Source organism: Enhydra lutris, unplaced genomic scaffold (assembly GCF_002288905.1).
Source record: "Enhydra lutris kenyoni isolate GAN:26980312 unplaced genomic scaffold, ASM228890v2 scaffoldscaffold30, whole genome shotgun sequence".
Taxonomy (NCBI): Eukaryota; Metazoa; Chordata; class Mammalia; order Carnivora; family Mustelidae; genus Enhydra; species Enhydra lutris.
The window spans coordinates 4057898-4079169 of NW_019154114.1; the positions used below are offsets into that span (position 1 = coordinate 4057898).

The following is a 21272-nucleotide window of genomic DNA, read 5'->3' on the forward strand; positions in this document are numbered from 1 at the left end:
CTGAGCTGCTGGGATGACCCTTCCTCTGAGATAATGTGGTGTGGTGGGTAGCGGATGGGGAATGTCATTGAGCTCACAGGTCCTTGGCTTGTAGGAAGGGAGAGTATCCCTGGGTTCACTTGGGGCTCCAGCGGCTTTGCTGACTCCAAACTGGACTTTGGCATGGAGGGACGGAGGAGCCAGCTCTTTTCTGAGCTCTGCCTGGTGGTTGGTCACTCAATCCAGAGGAGGACATAACAGGAACACCAATGGGGAGCGCTCGCGCCTGGCAACCGCCTGTCCAGGCCCTTTGCTGGGGGATTCTGCCCAGAAGCAATGTGAGACAGGAGTCTGCCTCTAGATGTCACCATCTGGCCATGTTGGTGCCAGCCACAGCTGGAGGGAGTGGGAGGACAGCATGCCTGAGAAGAGACCCTGAGGCACGGTTCTGCCAGAGCAGGGGGTCCCTGGGACTGCAGCCTGGGACACCCTTCAGGGAGCCTCACCAGACCCTGGACCTCCCTGGGGCTGGAGTGAGTGTGGGGTAGGAGAAGGACCCTGTCCTGTGATCACTTAACCCTGCTTTGTGGGGATGGGGAGGCTGAAGTCCCAAAACAGCCAGAGCCAGGTGGTGGCTGTAGGTGGTGGGGGATCAGTTGCCACCTTTTCCAGTCTCCCCCAGTGTGGGTGCTCCCCTCTGTGGACTGCTCTACACCTCTGAACCCTTCCCACCTCCTCTTCCTGCTCCCTGAAGCTGGGCCCCACAGCCAGCTGCCCAGCTCTGGAGTCCACTGCCCCATCCCCTGTCCCAGCCCCAAGAGCGGTTCAAACCACCTTTACCCGCCTCCCCGCCCCCACCCGCGGTCCCCAAACAACAGCTGCCCCCTCCTGTCAGCTCCACCCAGCACACAGCAGCCGGAGTGACTGGAGTGACCGTGGTCAGACTCAAATATTATGCATCACTCATCAGCTCCAAACCTTCTAGGCTCCCCCTCACTCTTGGGAGAAACCTCAGAATCTTCCTCCCCAACTTCCTCCACTCCTCCCCAGGTGTCACACAGGAAGAAAGAAGTGAGGAGAGAGAAAAAGGCCTTTCTTCCACAAGCCGAAGTCACCTCTTCCAAGAGTCAGGCTGCCCCCTGGTCACCCCTGGGAGGGAGGCTGGAACCGTCCCCCCTTTTGCTCCTTGTTGTGATTTTAAGGATGACCACAGATTCTTTGCCACCCCTCCCATCAGGCTGTGGGGTCTAATTCCCCTCCTCTTGAATCTGGGCTGAGCTTAGCACTGTGATACTGGGGATTGATATTCGTGTGTGGCAAAGTCTGGATAACTGGTCAATCTGAGAGATGGCTGTGATGGTTAATTTTATGTGTTAACCTGACTGGGCTAAGGGATGCCCAGAAAGCTGGTAAAATATTATTTCTGGGTGTGTCTGTGAGGGTATTTCCAGAAGAGATTAGTATTTGAAACAGTAGACAGAGTAAAGAAGTGGGTGGGCATCAGCCCAGGACTGGCACAGAAAAAAGAGGCCAAGAGAAGAAAGAGAAAAATGTGCTGTCCGTTGAGCTGGGACATTCACTTGTGCTCTGGGACATCTGGTGCCCCTAGTTTTTAGGCCTGTGGACTCTGACTGGAACTTAGATCATTGGCTCCCATGGTTCTTCGGCTTTGCACTGGAACCACACTGCTGCCTTTCTTTGCCTCCAGCTTGTAGAGATCAAAGCATGTGGAAGAAAGGCCTTTTTCTTTCCTGCATAAGCACGTGAACCAATCCTTCATAGTAAATCTCACGATTATAGGAAGCAAGTATCATGAACCCATTCTACAGATGGTGAAACTGAGCCTGGAAAAGTGAACCAATGTGCTCAAGATCACAAAACTAGTAATGTGGAGCTGAGTTTTGAACCCTGGTATCTGACTTCAAAACTTCCTCTTCACTTTCACATGATTGCCTAAGCGTTCATGTGATTCTGTTGAATATCCACTCATCTGATAAAAAAAAAAAAAAAACCAACATGCCCTCTCTGCTCCCTTAAATTAAAGTCAGGCAGGGAGGAGTGAGCTATCTGTGGAAGCATTCTAGCAGAAGCTAGAGGAACGTTTGGCAAGATGTGAATTGGATGGACTGTCAGGGGTCACAGCCTGAGGCTGGGCCTCTGCCTCTGCCTGGAGCAGGGCTGTGTGGGTGCAAGACAGGACGCTCTGTGTAGGGCCTCTACTTGTGTTCCCAGTCGGCCTGGCCTATGGGGTTGGGAGGGCAAGAGCAGGTGGAAACTGGGGGAGGGGTTGCTTGCCTCAAGCAGGTGGGAGGGACCCGCAGATCAGAGCCTCCCTGGCTTTCCTGACCTCGGCACCCTGGACTGGTCTCCAATCCCCCTCCATGCCCTGGGCTTGGCACCTCTGGCTTGGGGAAGAGCCCAGAACTATTCTGCCACACAGTGAAACCTGCTCTCCTGCCCAGCACCTGTCAGAATGTATCAGAGAGAGAAACAGAGAGAGAGGGAGAGAGGGACAGGACCAGGCAGCTGCAGAAGGGGGGTTGGACAAATATGGCCATGGCCCTGGTGTCAGTAAGAAAGAGAAAGTGGACACCGCTGACATGGCCTTGCTCAACATACTGGACAAAGAGATTCTGGTGCAAAGTTGGGTGGACTTTAAAGTGACAGTGAAAAAAAGTGATGGTGGAAGACCTTTATTATTAGACGGGAAATTGCTAAATGGAGATACTGTAAGTTGGGGGGTAGGGTGGGAAATCACATTATGAAACTGAATGTACGGTGTGACCTCAAGCTGAAATCTTTCCCCAACCCCCCAGCCCTCACATACGCCCCTCCACCAGCTCCCTCGTGACTTAGCCCACAGGCCAGGGGCTGGCAGTGGAGGAGGGGACTGTGACTATATTGGGAAGGGGATGAGATCACCCAGAGGCTGGCTGATTTAGAACCGGGTAACTTTTTCCACCCGTATGGCTCTCAGAGCCTTCTGCACTGGCTCATAAACCTTGGCGCCAGCCTGCAGGGTAGAGGGGAGCCACGATCCCCTCCCCAGGGGAGGAGATGGTGGTTGAAGCTAGATAGGGGACAGGTGCTAGGCTGAAGTTAAGATAAAAATGATAGAGTGTGGGGCGCCTGGGTGGCTCAGTGGGTTAAGCCTCTGCCTTCGGCTCGGGTCATGATCCCGGGGTCCTGGGATCGAGCCCCGCATCGGGCTCTCTGCTCAGCAGGGAGCCTGCTTCCCTTCCTCTCTCTCTGCCTGCCTCTCTGCCTACTTGTGATCTCTGTCAAATAAATAAATAAAATCTTAAAAAAAAATGATAGAGTGGGCCTAGTTGTGCCCACGGCCCTGCTGGGATCCTACAAAAGCTTTGCTCCCAGAGAGCTGAGTGTTCTAGCACCACCGGGGACCTTTGTGGGCATTTCGTGGGTGCAGGAATATCCCAGAGGGTGGCGAGGGTGACCACCTTGTGGCAAGCTGAGCCAGGTCCCCTTGGGCCCAGCTGTAACACCTTGTTTTGTCTTGTGATTCCTATTTGCCAGCCTGGCTCTCCCCACCGAGAAGACCCCACCCCCACCCTACCCCCATTCCTGGCCAAACCCAGGGAAAACCCTGGTTGGGGGTAGCTGTGAAGAAAGAGGCCCAGGCTGGGAAAGCAACTGGGTTCCAGTTCCAGCTCAGCAAATAACTAAGTTCAGTTCACTTCCCACCCTTGACCATGGTGCCCATCAGTCACCCTCAAACCTGTGCTCCAGCCTCATGGAAGTGTCACAGTATGTCACAGCATGTCCCAGTCCTCTGAGATTTTGCCCATGCTGTTGTCCCACCTTGGTTATCCTTTCCTACTCTGGCTGCCTTTGTCAACTCCCACCCCCCAAGCTGGGTCAAATGCCATCTCTCCCCCAGTCAGTGTCCACCATGCTGGCTTATCCATTTCCATTGGGGTTGACCCTGAAGGCAGGGGCTGGTTCCAGGGAAAATGCTCAGACATGTTGGATGAAGAAAGGGGAGGAGCCTTGGACGGGATGAAGGGTCAGAAGAGGACCAGCTGTGAGCCCAGCACCGTCCTGTGCCAGGGCCTCGAGTGGGACCTTGGGGCCTCAGGACCCTCACCCATAGCAAACAACAAAAGCTTATGGTTTGAGGCACCCTGACCTGAGCTTTGCAGGCAAGGAGCAGGAGCTGGACAGAACCAGAATGAGCCAGAGCATCCCCTCCTTAGCCCAAGCCCTGGGCAGCAGGGCCAGGAATGGAATTCTCCAGTTGGATGGAGTTTTTCCTGGAAAATCCCCACAAGCCCTTCCAGAAACATGCTTTTGTGCCTGACTCTGACTCCTTCAGACTGGTGGGTAAGAGGCCTGTTGGCAGGTGGGCTATACAGACAAGGCCCTTGCCTTCTCTGGACCCCTGGGCTTGCACTCTGGGACAGCCGAAATAGAGATTCACACATCAATTGAGCACCAACTATCAGCTTCAGGGATTGAGGTCCCTATCATTTGAGAAGGACGCTGATGCTTGGAGATGCCAAGCGACTTGTCCAAGATCCCATGGCCGAGTCAGGATCTGAAGCCCACCTCTCGAGGGTTGGCCTGCATATGGCTCCAGTCCCCACACCCCATTCAGGATTCCTGAAAGGGCAGGGTGAGCCTGCAGACCAAGGATGCCACTTCCAGCTCAGTTCCATTTGAGCAAGCCTGGCCTGGTTCCGTGCCTGCCACTCTCAGAATAACGCTGGTAGTTCTGGGCATGGATCACTGGCCATCACCTGAGATCTATTTCTGTCCTTCGGGTAACAAGGAAGTCTCACCTTGTGCAGTAACCACTTGGGACGAGGGTGGAACAGGTGACCCCCAGCCCTAGCTGACCTTGCTGCCCTGTTGGGAAATGACCCCAGAGGGGAAGTGGGAAGCCTGGCTTAGCCACTCTCCCTTCTTCTCCCTTCCCAGTCACTTCCCAGAATCTGGCTTTCTACCTCATCTCCTCTTCCCCTCTTCTTGGCAATCCACACCCCCTGCACACACACACACTATGACCAGGAGGCCAAGAGGATCTTCATTTCTCCTCATGACCCATTGCCAAATCTTTCACATCTGAACAGCTGGAAAATTCCTCCTCACAGATATCTAACTGTGGAAACAAGCCCATTTCCTTAGGTTCTAACCGGAGGGTTCTAGAATCCGGAGCTATCTGGGGATCCAGCATGCAGAACTTGACCTTCGGTATCTGGGACCCTGAAACCCTACAGGGGCAGGGGTTGATGGCATTTGAGATGACAGAAGCTGCAGGCATATCAAAGACATTCTGAAATGTCAGGTACAATCTCAGGAGTCCAGAATACAGAGAGGGACACCCCAGCCAAGTTGGAGGAGCTCCTTTCTACCGAAACCAGTTGTGTACCTGGAGGAATATTATTGCCCAAACTCAGCAACATAAATCAATTTTAAATAAAAAGACTGGAAGGAAACCTGATTTAAAAAATGTTACTGTAACAACAAAAACAAGAATGACCGTCGCTGTAATGACAACATAAAAAATAGTCGTTCTTCCCATTTTCTGAGGGCGCCTGATGTGCCAGCCCCTGCGCTAAGTAAGCGCTTTGCTCATACTATCTCAGTTAATCCCCGCAATGTGCTCTTCTCTCCACAGCCCTAGCCAGCGGCCTGCAGGGTGAGCCCAATAAATGAGGTTGGATTTTGCCAGATCTGCAGCTTCCCCAGAGGTGGATGGACAAGCCATCAGCCCAATACACAGGGGATGCCATGCTTCCCCCAACAGGCAGTGTTGGGTGTCAGAGGGCGGGGCTGGCCCCCAGAGGCTGCCTTCCAGGAGCCAGCCAGGCCCACCAAGCTGACCGCAGCCCCCACTTGGCCCTACTCCTGTAGGCACCGGGGCTTGAAATAGTGGCCGTTTGAGAGCTGACAATCAAAGGCAGCTAAAAAAAGTCCCTTCAGTCTGGGCTCTGTCACACACGGCTCTTAGGGCCTATTTTGGGGGAGAGGGTGCCGACGTGCCAATGGAAAATCCATGAGGCGGGAGTCTCCAGGGTGGGGGACCTGCGTGCCTCCCTCTCCCCATCCTGGCCGCCCACCAGAGCATATGTGCGTGCACACGTGCACACACACACACACACACACACACACACACACACACACACATCTGCAGCCCTCAGGCCAAATTCCTTACTGGACTTTGTTCTTACAACAGCCTAGGAAAGGGATGAAGAAACTGAATCTCAGAGAGGGGAAGCAACTTGCATAAAGTCACACAGCCGAGACATGGGCAGGACTGTGGCTGACCTGGGCTTCTGCAGCTCATGGTACAGTGCTCTTCTCCTAGAGGAAGCCCCTGCCTATGAACTCACCGGGGAACCCAACACATTGTCTTCTGGGGCATGAGAAACTCCGGGCTTGTGTCTTATCATTGGGATTGGGTAGGAAGCTGAGGACAACCTGTGGGTCTTGATGACCACATGGGAAGATGTCCCCCTGGAAGTCCCACTTCTGATGGGACCTTCTGATGGGACCTCTGCCGGGCTGTGCAGGCAAGAGGCAGCTGCTGCAGACCTTGTCCCAAGTGAGCCCATCCCCCAACCCAGTCCATGTGACCATCTCACTGTCCCCCTACCCAGGCCCCCAAAGCTGGCAGCCCCGGCCAAGTTTCCAGAGAATGTGTCAGATAAGGGGCTGGTGCTCATGACTCCCTCCCACCCAGCCACTATCTCTGACCCTGTGGCCTCCACTAAGTAGGTAAGAATAGCAACAACCCCTGCGACTGGGCAGGCACACAGGGACAACACAGCGACATCTTCAGGCAAGCACCAGGCCCCCTGAGGCAGCAGTTCTAGCTCCATCCAGCTCCCCTCAGTGTCCTGGGCCCGAAGTCCCACAGCATCTTAGGAGACAGGGCCAGGCCTCAGCCTCTGCTGCCTCAGTGGATGGGCTGTGGAAGGCAGCTTGTCACCCTCTGCTGAGGAACCGTGTGACCTGGAGCTGCACACTCGTCCCTCTCTGGGTCCAGAAGCAGGACAAGGTGGCCCAACAGCCCCCTGGAGACTGGCAAACATCCCGCAAGGCCTCTCCTGGGGCTAGAGCCCTTCGTTGTCCTGGTAACCACAGCCTGGCCCGGCTGTCAAATACCCCCACGAGCCCTGACCCTCTGACTTCCCAATCAGTGGGGATTTGGATGGGGTAACGCTGTGGGAGTCCCTAGGACATGATTACAAGGTAGGGGGGCATGTTGTGACTGAGTCCCCTCTTCGAGTCTCCCTATGACACTCCTGTGGGTGTGCTCCACTGTGTCGCACGAGTGTGTGAGGGTGGCAGAATCACTCAGAGAGAAGAAGCTGTTGTCATAGAATCCAGGGTGAGCGTCACTGTGACACCAGAGTGAGGAGATGTAGGGAGCTTGGTGTCCAAGTTCCTGAGTCACTGTGATACCTGGGGGGTGGCGGGGAAGGAAGCAGCCCTCTCCCGCCCCCACCACCACGTCAGTGGCCCCTGCAGCTCCCACAGCCTGACTCACTGCATAGCTCAGACCTGGCCCAGGCCCCTCCCCCCAGCCCCCTTGCCCTCTTCATCTTCCCCTGGAGCCTAGCTCCTGCCAGCCTCACCTCCCCGCCCCGCCACCCCCCACTGATCCAAGCAGTCTTGGGGAGAGGGGCCGGGGAAGGGGAGGAAGGGAGCGGCTGGGGTGAGTTCCGGCACACTCCCACACTGTGACACCATGCAGATCAGACTTTAATATGAACTTACACACCCACAAATATTCACACACACACACACACACACACACACACACACATGCATGCATGTGTGTGTACTTGGTGGAGTGACAGGGCCACCAAGGGGTCCCTAAGCTCAGTCTCTCAACACTAGCCCTGCCAGGTAGGACCCCATAACCCTTGAAATCCTTTGGATCCTCCCATATCTCTTAGGTCCCCTCATTAGAAACATGCTATCCCAGGGGCGCCTGGGTGGCTCAGTCAGTTAAGCGGCTGCCTTTGGCTCAGGTCATGATCCTGGGGTCCTGGGATCGAGCCCTGCATCGGACTCTCTGCTCAGTGGAGAGCCTGCTTTTCCCTCTCCCTCTGCCTGCTGCTCTGCCTACTTGTGCTCTCTCTCCATCTCTCTAATAAATAAATAAAAATCTTAAAAACAAAAGAAAAGAAAAGAAACATGCTATCCCATAGCAGCAGGACCTCTGGAAGTGTGATCAGAGGAGGAACTGCCCTGAGGCCCAAGCTAGGGTCCTGGGATGGATACAGGTAGGTGTGGGTGGTATCAGAGTCTCTGAGGTCCCCAGACTGTTTCTCTGTGAGTGAGGGCCAGACTGACTTCTAGGCCTCTCCCTTCAAGAGCCTTAATCTCTGGGGCTGGAAAAAGTTTAAAAATATCCTCATGTTTACATTCTTTCCAAGCCCGCCTCCCAATCCTCTCCTCAGTGCTGGGTCCCTTTGATCCGGTCCTGTGCCTCTGAAAGGGGCCTGGGAGAGGGGGAGCAAGAGCTCCCCACTGGGGCAGACCCTATGGCTCCCTGAAGCTCCGGACAAGTCTGAACCCCGTGAGACCCCTCAACGTCTCCGCAGAGAGAACTTTAGATCTGGCAAGGAGCCAAGGCTGGAAGGGGTGTCTTGCCCAGGGTCACCAGCAGGGCCATGTGGGGGCTAGAGTTGGGGTTCCCCTTCAAACTCCCTCCCAAAAGCCTGGACCTCATGGGGCCCCTGGGGAATGTGGGAGTAGGGGGCTGCAGTATGGGCCCCCACAGTCTGTGTAGCAAGGAAAGTCATGTGTACTCAGCTCTTCTTGTGGGCCCAGTGCTGTGCTAAACACAGTTTAGTGGAGATCATCTCATGTAGTCTTCTCAACAACTCCATTTTTGTGAGTCCCGTTTTATTTTTATTTTATTTATTTAATTTTTTAAAAAAGATTTTATTTATTTGAAAGAGAGAGATCACAAGTAGGCAGAGAGGCAGGCAGAGAGAGAAGGGAGTCCAATGTGGGGCTCAATCCCAGGACTTTGAGATCATGACCCAAGCCGAAGGCAGAGGCTCAACCCACTGAGCCACCCAGGCGCCCCAAGTGAGTCCCGTTTTATTAACAAGTAAACCAAGGCTCAGAGAGGTGAAGTGTTCGTCTGGGAACACACAGCAAAGATGAGGCAGGGCATGGACCCCATGTTCCTCTATCCACACTGAGCTCTCAGTTATTCCTCACCTTGGCTTAGCAGCTAGGCCCTGCCTGCAGAATGAGGCCTGCCTCCCGAGGGTAGTCTCTACGAGCACTCACTCTCCCACGGCCAAGTCCACAGACCAGTACTGGCCCTGTGTTTCTGACCCTCTGGGACCCAGGAGGAGGCCTGCCCCCTCTCTGATCCTCACTTTCCTCTATAGAATGGGCTGCAGATCATGGAGAGGCTTCTGTCCACAGACTCTCAGGGAAAGTGAGCCTGCGTCCCTGGGGATTATGGACCTTCTGGTCAGCACCAGAACTGACACAGTCAGAGGGTGGCCTGGGGCCTGGAAGCCAAAGCAAAAAAGGCCTCAAGCTGGGGCAGATGCTTTAATTTGCCCTGTCATCATCCACTCCTTCCTTTGTTGGTACCCCACCGACCTCTTTACCAACCCATCCACCTATCCACCCATCCACCAACCTGCCTGCCCACTCACCCACTCACCCACCCATCCACCTAACTACTTGTCCTTCCATCCGGAATAAAGACCCAGAGAGTGGGGTGACACCAGGGTCCCAGCTCAGATGCTGTTGGCTGGACTTGGGAAGGTCCCTTCACTTCTTCATGATTCACTTTCCCATTTTTACAAGAAGGAGCTGGCCTGTTGATCTCTAAGCCCCTTCTCGGGGATCTCGTGGGAGCAGAGGCCTGCTGAAGGCTGTGGACACTTGAGAATAATTCTAACCTCGGCCAGACAGTCCCACCTTGCACTCTGCTTCCAAGACTCTCAGCGGCAGCCCTTCACCTCTCTGACTTTCAAGAAACTCCAGGGGCAAATGGGGCCAATAATCCTGCCCTCACAGGTTGGTGGGAAGATCAGATGAGATGCTACTTTTGAAGAGCTTTGCACCCTGGAGATTTCTAAGTGGATGCAGGCCGAATAGAGGATCCTGGGAGAGGGGCAGGAAGCTCTGCTTGAACCGCAGTAGTTAGCAGAACCTCCAGTTAGGGTGTGTGTGTGTGTGTGTGTGTGTGTGTGTGTGTGTGTGTGTACGCGCGCGCGCGCACCCGCGTGCACCCTGGGCTCAGGATGGGGGGGACTGACCTCAGAGTTCATTCCTGGGCTGGGGATCTTCTGTGAGTCTCTCAGACTCTCAGACCAACCAGGATGCCCACCCCATCTCTTTTGGTTGGGCTTGGCCCCCATCCCACAGAATCTGCCAGGAGCAGAGAGATTATCTCCTAAAAATAGGGTCTGGGCCCCACAGAGGTTGTTTTTCTCCCTTCCCCGTGATTTACCATCATCAGCTCAGGGTGCCTGGGACAGCAAGTCCCACCCTGGCTCCCCAGAGACCGTTGGGATGGGTGCTTGGAGGATCAGCGTGTATTTAGGGTCAGTCAAGGGTCAGGGATTGGAGCTCCGCCCAGAGGTGTGGTCAGGGCTCAGCAGAGCACCGGGTCATGGTTTAATCTTGGGTCAGGGGAAAGGGTTCACCAGGGGCAGGGGCAGGGGCAGCTCCAGGGTGAGCCATGGGGTTTCCTGTCCATCTAAGTGATTCCCCCTTCTCTGACTTTCTGCAGACCCTGACCCCATACACTCACCATCATGTATATGAAATCCAGAGGTGCCCTGGGGCCTGTGCTGGGGTAGAGGGACCCGTTCCCAACCTCACCTCTCCTGTTTCAGTCCGATTAGACCCTCATGATTCCCATGCAGACCCCTCTTAAAATTATGGGACCTCTGCCCACCCACATGCAGGTGACCCAAGCAAATACAGCAGTGTGCTCCCACATAAGCACAGGAGCCCTCCCCTAGCAAACACAGTTTTCTGTGTCCCGGAAAACACAGAATGCACTCTCAAGGACACCGTCCTCAACTTGACCCATCCAGGGCCTGCAGCCATGGTCTCCAAATGCTCAGAAAAATGACCCACCGTGCTCCAACCTCACGTTCTCACCAAGAAGCAACGTGATGCCCCCATATCCCTCCTCAAAGGGGACCCAGGCTTGTCCCTCAAGCCCCTGGACCCTCTGCGCAGTAGGAGATGTGAAAGGAATGAAGGTTGACATGAGTAATGCACACATGCACGTGACTCTGAGAAGCAGGCACAGCCCCTGCCTGCTCTCTGAGACTTTATTGGTGGACAAACATGGCCCCATATGGAGCATTCCCATGGGCAGCCCATCAAGTCAGTATTCAGGCTCTACAGACTTGTCTGGTGATGTTGGCTCCACCCCAGGCAGGGGAAGGGGCTCCAACTCTGTCCTAGCCCCCAGTGATCCACAGTGCTGGGCCCTCTCCCAGGGGACCCAGATGGAGGCAGAGGCCAAGCTCCTGGCTGGGGCTGCCTGGACCATTCAGACAGCTGCCTTCAGGGGCACGCTGTCCACTGGCTGATCTAGATCCTTCTTCCTCGCCAAGGTCAAATGAGTGAAGATGAGGATGAGGAAGATGCCTGAGGGGCCCAAGAAGGATGCATCAGCTCTCAGGAGGAGCCATGGGATTTGTTCACCACCCTGCTGTTGCTATTGGTTTAATAAGGTAGTAAAATTTCCTAAGCAGCATCTTCAATGCTGGGTGCGTATGACTGTGGTCCTGGGCCCAGAAGAAGCCTGACTGCTTGGACTGTGGCTATCCAGAACACCCCAGCCTCCTTCTCCTTCTCTGGAGAACAGTTTGGTGGAAGTCATCTGGGAGCCACTGAGCTGTTCCCATAGACTCAGGAAGCATTGTGCTAGAACCACCACCACCACCAACAACAACAAAAAAAAAAACAGCCAAGGGAAATCCAGAGGGCCAAAGAAATCAAGGGGATAAAGAGGGAGGCTTGGACTGAAAGGATTAGGCTAGGAAGACCTGGGCTCTGCCACGTTCTGGTTGTGTGACCTCAGATGAGTCACTTGACCTCTCTGAACTTCAGGGACCTCATCTGGAAAATGGAGAGATGCCACAATCTACCTCACAGGGTTGTGAGGACTGACTCTGATAATCCTATATTACACAGTCAACGTATAATCACAGAAGAGCAAATGCTGTCATCAATCATGATGATGGTGAGTAGGATAGCACGAAGCAGGAACAGATGACTCGGAGCGCTGTGGGGTTCCTTCTCCAGCCCAGGGGAGCCCCGCAGGACAGGGCACTGTGCACCCGGAGGCTATAACTCCGAGCATCCACCATTCTCCCCTGCTAGCGAGCCCAGCACCCATTACCTATCGCCATCAAGGTGCCCACGAGGATGCCCACCGCCGACAGCTTCGAGGGCATGCCCTTCATGCGGCCCACCTTGCGCATGCACTGCCCCTCCACGTTGCAGCGACACACAATCACTGGGGGACAGGGGACAGGGGAAGGTAAGGGTGCTGGGGGCCAGAGCTCCAGCTGCTCAGAGGCTCCTGCGCAGCCAGCTGATAGATGATTTGGGGCACAAGTGTGTATTTATGTGTGGGGGTGGGCGCCTACTCCTCTGCATGCAGTGCCTCTGTGAGCTGTACCCAGCCCCTCCCCCTGCACCCCAATGGTCGCCTCAGGAACTGCAGGCACACAGCGCCCCGACCTTACCTCTGACCAGGAGCTGCCACGTCCCAGCGTTGTGGCTGACAACGACCGGCACTGTGTGCTCACGTGGCTCCACCCAGTGCAGGGCCAGGGTGAGGTAGGCATGGGAACCTGCGGGACCGCAAGCAGTGACCCTAGTCCCTAGTCTGGGCAGGTCCGAGGCCCAGCCCCGCCACCACAGAGCAGGGCCATCTCAGGGCCATCCCCCCGCCTCCCGCCTTGGCCACGGTCTCCCGCCTTTCCCCACCACACACCGTTGAGAGCCTGGAGGTGCCAGTCCCGCTGCACAGTAGGGTTGGGGCCAAGGGCAAAGCTGTAAGGACCATGCCCACCAGCCGGGTCAGGGTCCTCTCTGGGTCCACTGATAACCACGCCATGGTCCTGGCGAGGCGTGCAGAGGTGGCGGGTGGGAACAGGGTTCAGGGTTGGGGCAGACGGGGCCTTCAGGAAGTGGATCACAAGGGTTGCAGAGGTGCTCAGTGTCGGCTGGTCTGCGGAAGAGGCCGTGCGAGCTAGTCCCAGGCCGGGAGACCTTACCCTGCAGCATCTAGGCCACACGAGCTCTACTCCCCGCCCCCTTCCCCCCGCCACCCCAGCCTCATCCTCGCATCTGTCTTCCTCACCGTGCACCTTGTCCCCTTCGCTATCCAAATGGCTTCCAGGCCTTTCTGTGCCTTTCTGGATACCCTGGTTGCCCTCACCGCCCCCCGCCCCACCCCAGCCACCAGTGTCAGGGCCCAACAACGTGGAGATGCCCTGACTATAGGGGTACTCGCTCTGCTGGGTCTGTCATGCACCACGGGACAGTCCAGCCCAGAGCAGAGCTGCCTCCCTGATATACGCATGCCAGGGCCAGCTTTTCATCCAATCAGTGTGGCATTCAGAGTCCTCCATACCTGGCTTCAGTGGCCCAGCCTGGCTTATGTCCTGGCCTGCAGAGACACGGCCCCCGGCATTCCTTCCACCTGCCTGGCCCCACAGCCTCTGCTCCTAGCCTACATCTGAAGCAAACACCTGAGAGGCCCTCCAGGGCTGAGGGGCAGGCTTGGAGGATTATAAGTGTCCAGTGAGGAGCGTGGTCTGAGAGGGGATGTGGATGCCAGGCATCTCAGAGACAGACGTTGGCCCCAGCCCTCATTCCTCTTTCCTGCCTGGGGCAGAGTGGATGCCAGGAAGGACCCCAGAAGGAAGCTCAGCCCTGTCCATCTCTCTATCTCCCCAAGACTTACTGTCCCTCGCGGAGGCCCCACGAATGTCCGGCCATACCTTCGTACTGGGCCTCCACGAGCACTGTGTACATGTCCCCAGGCTGGGCACCCTGCAGGGGCCGGGCTGTGCGCACCTCCCCAGAGACCTCCTTGATGCAGAGCCAGCCCTCTGAGTCATTGAGCAGGGAGAACCTGAGGCCCAGAGAAGATGTGGGGGTGGGGGCAGGGAGGCACTGGGACCATATATGGGGTTTTACTCAGAGACACCACCCCACCCCCGGGCCATGTGACCTGCTCAAGTTCCACATCCTCTCTGTGCCTCAGGGGTGACAGAAGCACCCAGGGTGCCCAGTTTCTCTCCCCATCTTTAGGGACTTGCTGAGGGACAGGGCTTGAATCTTGGATACTGTGTGTCGGGGGAGGGGAACTATCAGAGCCTAATGCAACTCCACTAGTCTCAGGTCACCCTCTAAAGGGACAGGATGGGGGCAGGGAACAGAACTTGTCTGCGCTGCAGTATGGGTGAGGGATGGGGTGGTTGGTATCCAGGACAGAGCAGGAGGCAGCCTCTGAGCTTGCGTGGAGTCTTAACTCTCCGCTCCGTGCCCTACCCAACTCTTCCAGCTCTGACCCACCCTCAGGACTCACAACCTCGCCATTAGCATTGGTTAGAGGAACAATCCAGGCCGTAGATAATGTGAGGCCCTGGGGGTCATCCCTTGGGAGCAGGGGAGGTCCAGCCCACCTAGGGGCTGGGCTTCTGGCTCACCTGAGGGGACTGCTTACGGGTTCTGAGGGTTGGATGGTCAGCAGGAGGGAGCCAGCTGGGGTGCTGACTGGAACACTGGCCTCGTAGCTCTGGTCCAGCCTGGGGGGTGGCACCGGCTTTTCCACCAGCACAGTCACTGTGGCTGTGGCTCCAGGGCCTGGGCCCGGCCCCACCAATTCTGCCACGCTCCGGACCACTACCACCAACCTGTGACTGGAAGCTGCCTCATAGCTGAGGTTCTAGAACCAATGGGGTCCGGGTCACTGTTTTGGTCCAGGGCACACTTGTGCATTCACGTGGGTATACCCACATGTGCCCCTTCCCCAGCCCCAGCCCCTTACCTTGAGGAGTCGGAGTTGGACATGACTGGAGCCTGGCTCCCAATCCAGGCCAAAGGTCCCCTCCACATCCCCTGCCTCAATGGCAAAGTCCATGAGGCGGAAGGCAGGCTCAAGGTCAGCATCAGTGGCCATGAGCGTGGCCACTAGAGTCCCTGGCTCTGCATCCTCAGGAAGGCTCACAGGCTCAATCTGGAGAGATGCAGAGGGGCTGTGAGAGCCCCTCATCGGTACCTTCCCAAGGTCTCCTCCCCTGTTCTTGCTTACCTGGGAAACAGTGAACTCGGGGGCATGGTCATTGATATCTGTGATTGTGACAGCGACCTCACACGTGCTGCTGAGGCCTGAGGCAGGAGAGGGCATGTTGGAGAGACCAGGAAGGGAACAGAGAGGGAGAGAGCCTGGGTCAACATCGGGCACTTACCACCCTCAGCTCCGCCTTGGTCAACGGCCTTCACCCGAAGCAGGATGTTCTGGCCAGCACGGAGGGGGGCATCCCCCAGTGTCACACTGCCTGAGGTGAAGTCCAGCTCAAAGGCTCTTCCATCTGCTCCCTCCTCAGGCTCAGGGTTCAGCAGCTGATACACAATGTGGGAATTGGGGGAACCGGGGGCATCCATGTCCTCTGCCAACAGCCTAGTCACCTTGGTGCCTGTGAAGACAGCACCCACCTAGGTGGGACCACAGCCCCATCTGGAAGCCCCATTCCACCCACTCCTCTGTAGTGCTGGACCGAACCTGAGCTCGTGGGAAGGTAGGGGCGTGGATGGAAGGGCCCGAGGCTGGCCCCATCCCAGAGAAGAGCAGAATGGGACGGCTCCCAAGGACTCAACCCTCCCCCATCCCCTGTCAAGACGCGTAGCCCACCTGGGGGGCTGAGCTCAGGAATGCTGACTGGGGAGTCCCGGGGAGAGCAGACGGGCGCGTTGTCATTGTCATCCATCACCGCCACTCGCAGCCCCAGAGGTTCCGTGTAGTCCTCACAGCGGGCGTTCTGAGCCCACACCTGGAGCAGGTACTGAAGTGGGCAGTGGGGGGCTTCAGATGAAGGCCAAGGGCAGTTCCAGCCTGGCTGGGGTCTGCGTTCCCTTCCAGTGGCCAACTCCAGCTTTCTGGGTGCCCTTCCACTGCTTTAGTGCCTGCGGGGGATGTGACACCCCCAGAAGCCAACCGGACAGTGACCGGGCACCCCTCAGCCTGCCCTCCTGGCTTCCCCCTCACCTCACCTCAGCCTGGGTTTCTCGGTCTAGCTCCTCGGTCACGTAGACTTTCCCTTCTGTATCCACATCAAAGGGGCCAGGGGGCTGGCTCTCCAGGTGATAATGTACATCTCCCCCATTCCAGTGTACCTGGGAGGGGGACACAGAAGGAGGGCACCCCGGGATGAGGGACAGGGGCTGTCAGCTCTTATGCCACAACTCTTCCTGCTGCTGGGGGACCTCAAGCGAGTTGCTCTCCTCCCTGGAGCCCAGGTAGGGTCCTCTTGTTTGCAACACTTGTAGCAAGTCCCTGGTGGCCCTGGTCCAAGCCTGGTCCCCGCCCAAAGTGCCTCAAGGACCAGGCTGTATTATTCTCTGCCCTCCCAGGCCAGGCCTGACCCCAGGGCATTCCTCGAGGAAGTCTGAGACATTCCAAGCCTGGGTGACAATCCCCATGGCAGCAGGGAGGTGGCAGCTGTTCTCCCTAAGGAAGCCTAGGGCAAGGTCAGGTCAGGGCCCAGAGCCACACTGGCCAGAGGATAATAGGTGAGGGGCTGTGGCCCTGGTCCCAGGGCCCTGGAGACCCTATTCCATGATGGGAACCAATGAGGACAGTAGAGGGAGGAACATAGGTAGGGGAAGAACAGGGGTCAAGCTGGGCCTCAGACCCACCCCCCCAAATCTTGAGACTCAGGCCCAGCTGTACCAGACATGGGGTGACTTCAGCCCCTGGAAGCCACACTCACCTGGGCTATGGGGTGTGGGTATGGAACTTTGAGATTCTCTGGCACGTGGACAGGATCTAGGGGAACCCAGGTGTTCTCTACTATGAAGACATCTACGGTGGCAGTGGCCTGGTGGCCCGAAGCCTGGTCACCCATGTCCTTGACCTGTACCAATAGCTGGTAGAGCCCTTCCGCAGCCTGGCCTAGGCTGGTGCTTCCTAGAAGGGGCAGGGTGGCCAGCTGAGCAGGAGTCCAGGGCTTCCTTCTCAGTGAGTAACAAACACAAAGCCAAGCATATGGCAAGTGTTCAGGTGCCCTCTGGGCCCAAGGGCAAGAGGGACTTTGAGCACCGGAGTGAGCACCCAAGCAGGGCTTGGAAGTTGCAAAGTCATTTCCATATCTATGCACACAGTGAATGGCTGATGGACTGGATGACTTAGGAGGAGGGTGATGGTCCATGGGGGGATGGGGAGATGTGTAGATGACCGGCTGGATGAGTGGATGGCTGGCTAGGTAAATGGATGGGGAGTTGGGTGTATGGATGCGTTCGTTTGGAGAGCTGTTTGAGCAAATGGGCAGTGTATGTGGTTGGGTGGCAGATGCGTGAATGGGAGACTGGCTGGGTGGGTATATGGCTTTTTCTTTCCATCCCCAGCCTGTGCCTCTGGCCTGAACTCCCTTACAATCAGTCCAAAGTTCTCCTGGCAACATCCTAGGCTATAACCCCCCAGGTCTCTCCTATCCTTGCCCCTTAGGCTTGGGGGTCCAGAGTGTAGGGCTGAGGCTACTCCGTTCATACAATTTTTTCTCTCCATGCATGGTTCAAGCCTTTTGCTTTGCCACTCTCCATCTAGAATGCTCTTTCTTCTTCCTCTCTCCAGCTCCCACCCCCCTACCATGGCAGTTCACATGCCGCCTTCCTCAGCTTTCCCTGACCCTCTCCCCTCATCACACCCAGCTCAGGCTCACCTTCAGGGCTGAGGGCCAGAGCCCCCAGCTGAGGCTCCAGCTGGAACATGTGTGGGGAAGGCTGGGCTGGGGCCTGGTTCAGGATGTAGAATCGGAGATCTGAGTTAGCTGTGCCCGGCTCATCCTCGTCCGAAGCCTCAAGGAAGAGGAAGGGGATGCCTGGTGTGTGTGGAGAGGGCAAGCCGTAAGGGGTGCAGGGGCGTGGGGAGAGTTTCCCCTGCCTCCCCCATCTCTCCCTGGTGCTTCCTTCCATATCTATCATTGTGTCAGGAAGCTGGAGGTGAGCCACAGATTTTCAGCCAACTCTGCAGGGGAGCAAACTGAGGCCAAGAGTGGATGGGACTGGAGGACTCTCAGTGGGGTGTGGAGCAGGATGGGACAGAAATGGGAGGGGGCAGCTTGGCCCCTGGCTGCCCTGTCCTTATGCCGATGGCTGGCCATCTCTTTACTCTCTGTTCTCTCCTCAGGGCCCACCTGACCTGTCGTTCGCTGGTGGCCCTGGGCACTCACCAGGCTTGGTGCCCAGGCTCAGCTGAAATTTGTAGATGAACTGAGAGAAGTGGGGCACCTGGTCATTCTCATCCTTCACATTTACAAGCACAGGCTGTGGGCCCCACAAGACACGTCCATCCTCAGTCTCCAGGGTGACCTGGAAAGGAAGGGTCATCAGCGCCCCGGCCCGCCTACACCATTCTCCCCGACACTGGCCCGGTCATACCTGCAGCTGGTACTCCGACTCTTCCTCTCGGTCCAGGGCCCTGGTCACCAGCAAGAAGCCAGACTCTGGATCCACAGCAAAGAGGCCCTCAGCTACCATGCCTGGGGTCCCCGACAGCACAATCTTGCCCTCTGTTTCCTCAGGGGGCAGTGGCAGCTATGGAGGAGAGCAGAGGTAAAGGAAGTGGGAACCAGGCCTGGGGGATGCCCCTCCACCCATTGGCCCCATTTTATATGTGGGGAAACTGAGGCTCAGAGAGGGCTAGCACTTGCCTGAAGTCACACAGCCAGTAAATCACAGGACCAACATTCAAACCAGAGCCCTTTCTCCTGTACTTGATGCGCCCCAGTACTCCCCACCCTCCTTTCTAAAGCTTGAAACCCCACCACCAATAGTTTATTAAAACTCTACTTTCTACTGGAATTGACATTTTGTTAGTCTCTCACACTATATCACATTCTGTTTGGGAACCAGGATTGAAAGAAAGGCACAGCAAGAAAAAGATAGGAATGCTGGAGGCAGGGGAAGCGTGACCTGGGGGGAGGGCAGCCCACCCAGTTCTTAGGCTCACCTTGATCAGGTACAAAGGGAAATTTCCACCATAGTTTTCAGGGACTTCCACATTCAGTTCTGCATACCAGTCCTCGGGGAAAACCTGGAGGAGGATTCTCTCCTTGTCTCCAGGCTTTACCTTCCTATAAGTGGAATTTCTGTCCCTTCTAGGGGCCTGGCCATACCTTAGCCCAACCACCTTCTGGCCTTTGACCTCCTGATCCCACAACGAGATCTATAGCCAGCTCTGCACACCCTCCCACAACTAGTCCCTTCCATGGTCAGTGCAACTGGTCCAGGTGGAATGGGAGAGAAGGGTGCCAACTCCCAAGGCCAGGGTCTGAAGGAGACGAGTGGGACCCAGCTCACCTGGGCTACGGAGAGGCAAAGCAGCAACAGCCAGGCAGGGACCATGGTCAGGATGGGCCTGAGGGACAGGGCAGTAAGGATCCAGCCAGGATCAGTGGGCAAGGATTCCCTCCTAATACTCTCGTCCTAGAGAGTGTCCCTCCCTTCGCTCCCACTCAGCCCAAGCCATGGCTTCCACAGGCCCCACAGGGTGCAACTGTCCTTTCTTCCAGCCTTTTCCAGAAGCTGGACCTCCTGCTACCTGTCACTATGGGAAAGGCAGCCAGGTCTCCTCCTGCCCCTGTCCTTCTATACTCTCAGAGCTGCCCCTCCCCATCCCACCCACTTGGACATTGCCCCCCACCGTCATCCTTGTCCCCTGTCTCAACCCATTCCATACCAATAGCCAGAGGGACCTCAAGACAGATTGGCCTCCTCTTCCTCCCCTTAGAGGAGTCCATGGGTCCCCATCACCTGCAGGGTTGCGGGCCATCCAGCTCCTCAAGCAGGCCCACCCAGGCCCCCAGGCCCAGCCATCCTGTCTCTTGGTTCTTGCCCCCCCAAGAATCTCCACTGGAGTTTCACCTCCACACTTTTGGCTCCTTCCTGACATAGCCTCCCCAGTTTGTACGGAGATCCCAAAGTGGTAATTGTCCAGCTGCCCCAAATATCACAAAAGTCTGAAGCTGGAAAGACCCTGACGACTCTGAGGGTCACTTTCTGCAGCCACCTCATGCGGGAGGTGAAGCCTGAAGGGCAAGGCCCGACCAAGGTCACACAGGACTTTACCACAGGACAATTCCTCCTAGAACAGAGAACCCACGGTTCAGGGTCTTGCGCCCTGTTTTCCCACCCACTGCCATCCTTCAGACACAGAGTCCCCTCGGGGAGGGAGTCCTGCCCTTGTCTTCGTATTTGCCAGCACACAGCATGGAGCTGAGCCTGCAGGGCAATGGACAACCACTCCAGCCATTCCTGGCAATTCTTCCCCTGAACGAAGGCTGGATAGGACAGGGTTATTCCTTCACCTACCACCGACCCCAGCCTCAGCCCTGCTCACCCCTCCACTCCAGGGCACCCTCCAGTGCCTAAGGCGGGCTCCCTTGGTCCAGCTGCCAGGTGAGGGCTCTTTCTCCAGGGAGTGCTGGCCAGGCCGGGATGGGTGGGGTAGGGCAGGGCGGACACTTGAGCAGGTAGGCGGTCCAGCCATGCTTGCTCAGGAATGGAAAACACCACTGGGCCCACAGCAGCAGGCCTGGCCGTGCCCAGCCCCCCAAGTTACTCATTGACTTTGGAAAGCTGGGGGCTGCTCAGCATCCGTGACTGCCAGCCCCAGGAGGTGGGGAGATCATTGTCCTGGCACCGCTCCTGTTCCTATACAGCCCAGTGGGGACTTCTTGGCTCTCAGGCTTGGACATTACTTCTTTTTCTGTGGTTCCAGACTCAATTGCACTTCTCCCCTGTGGATCAGCATATGCAGCTCTACCTTGGCCCACTCTGTTGCTTTTGTCTGGAATGCCCTCCCCTCCCTTCCTCTGTCTAGTGAGCACCTACTCAGGCTTCAGTATTCAGCTCAAATGTTCCCTTCTCCAAGAAACCTTCTGGGGCTCCCAGGCTGGTTCAGAATCCTTTTTTTGGGAATACCCTCTACTCCATGCCTTGTGCTACCGCCATCAAAGCAGAAAAGACACCAGATTGTCATTGTCTATCTCTTTCATCAGACTGGAACCCCTCCAGGGCAGGTC

At 56.4% G+C, this 21272-nt stretch overlaps 1 protein-coding gene across 2 annotated transcripts; it reads right to left on the reverse strand.

Moving 5' to 3' along the window:
- Positions 1–11264: 11264 nt before the first annotated feature.
- LOC111152884 (cadherin 16) lies at positions 11265–20783 on the reverse strand. Of its 2 annotated transcripts, XM_022511600.1 has the most exons (18): positions 20588–20783; positions 19549–19606; positions 19199–19282; positions 18628–18783; positions 18420–18558; positions 17910–18068; positions 16962–17158; positions 16243–16365; positions 15884–16034; positions 15441–15668; positions 15284–15360; positions 15020–15208; positions 14679–14917; positions 13968–14101; positions 12956–13192; positions 12705–12812; positions 12356–12472; positions 11265–11598 (listed from the first exon to the last, which is right to left on the reverse strand). In XM_022511600.1, the coding sequence occupies exons 2-18, from the start codon at positions 19591–19593 to the stop codon at positions 11501–11503; spliced, it is 2481 nt and encodes an 826-aa protein (XP_022367308.1). In that variant the 5' UTR covers positions 19594–19606; positions 20588–20783; the 3' UTR covers positions 11265–11500. The 2 variants fall into 2 exon arrangements, with proteins under 2 accessions (XP_022367308.1, XP_022367309.1); XM_022511601.1 differs by lacking the exons at positions 17910–18068; positions 20588–20783 and having other exon boundaries at positions 16962–17084; positions 18478–18558; positions 19549–19593.
- Positions 20784–21272: the final 489 nt, after the last annotated feature.

Bases quoted from the DNA above. Each gene is read 5' to 3' on its own strand.
- LOC111152884 (XM_022511600.1), bottom strand. From the start codon at position 19,593: ATGGTCCCTGCCTGGCTGTTGCTGCTTTGCCTCTCCGTAGCCCAG. The intron at 17,159-17,909 runs GTGAGCCTGAGC...TGCCCCTTCTAG, and splicing joins TCTGGCCCTCAGCCCTGAAG to GAAGCACCAGCCTAGGCCAG. The intron at 13,193-13,967 runs GTATGGCCGGAC...CCTCTTCCGCAG, and splicing joins CGTGGAGGCCCAGTACGAAG to ACCAGCCGACACTGAGCACC.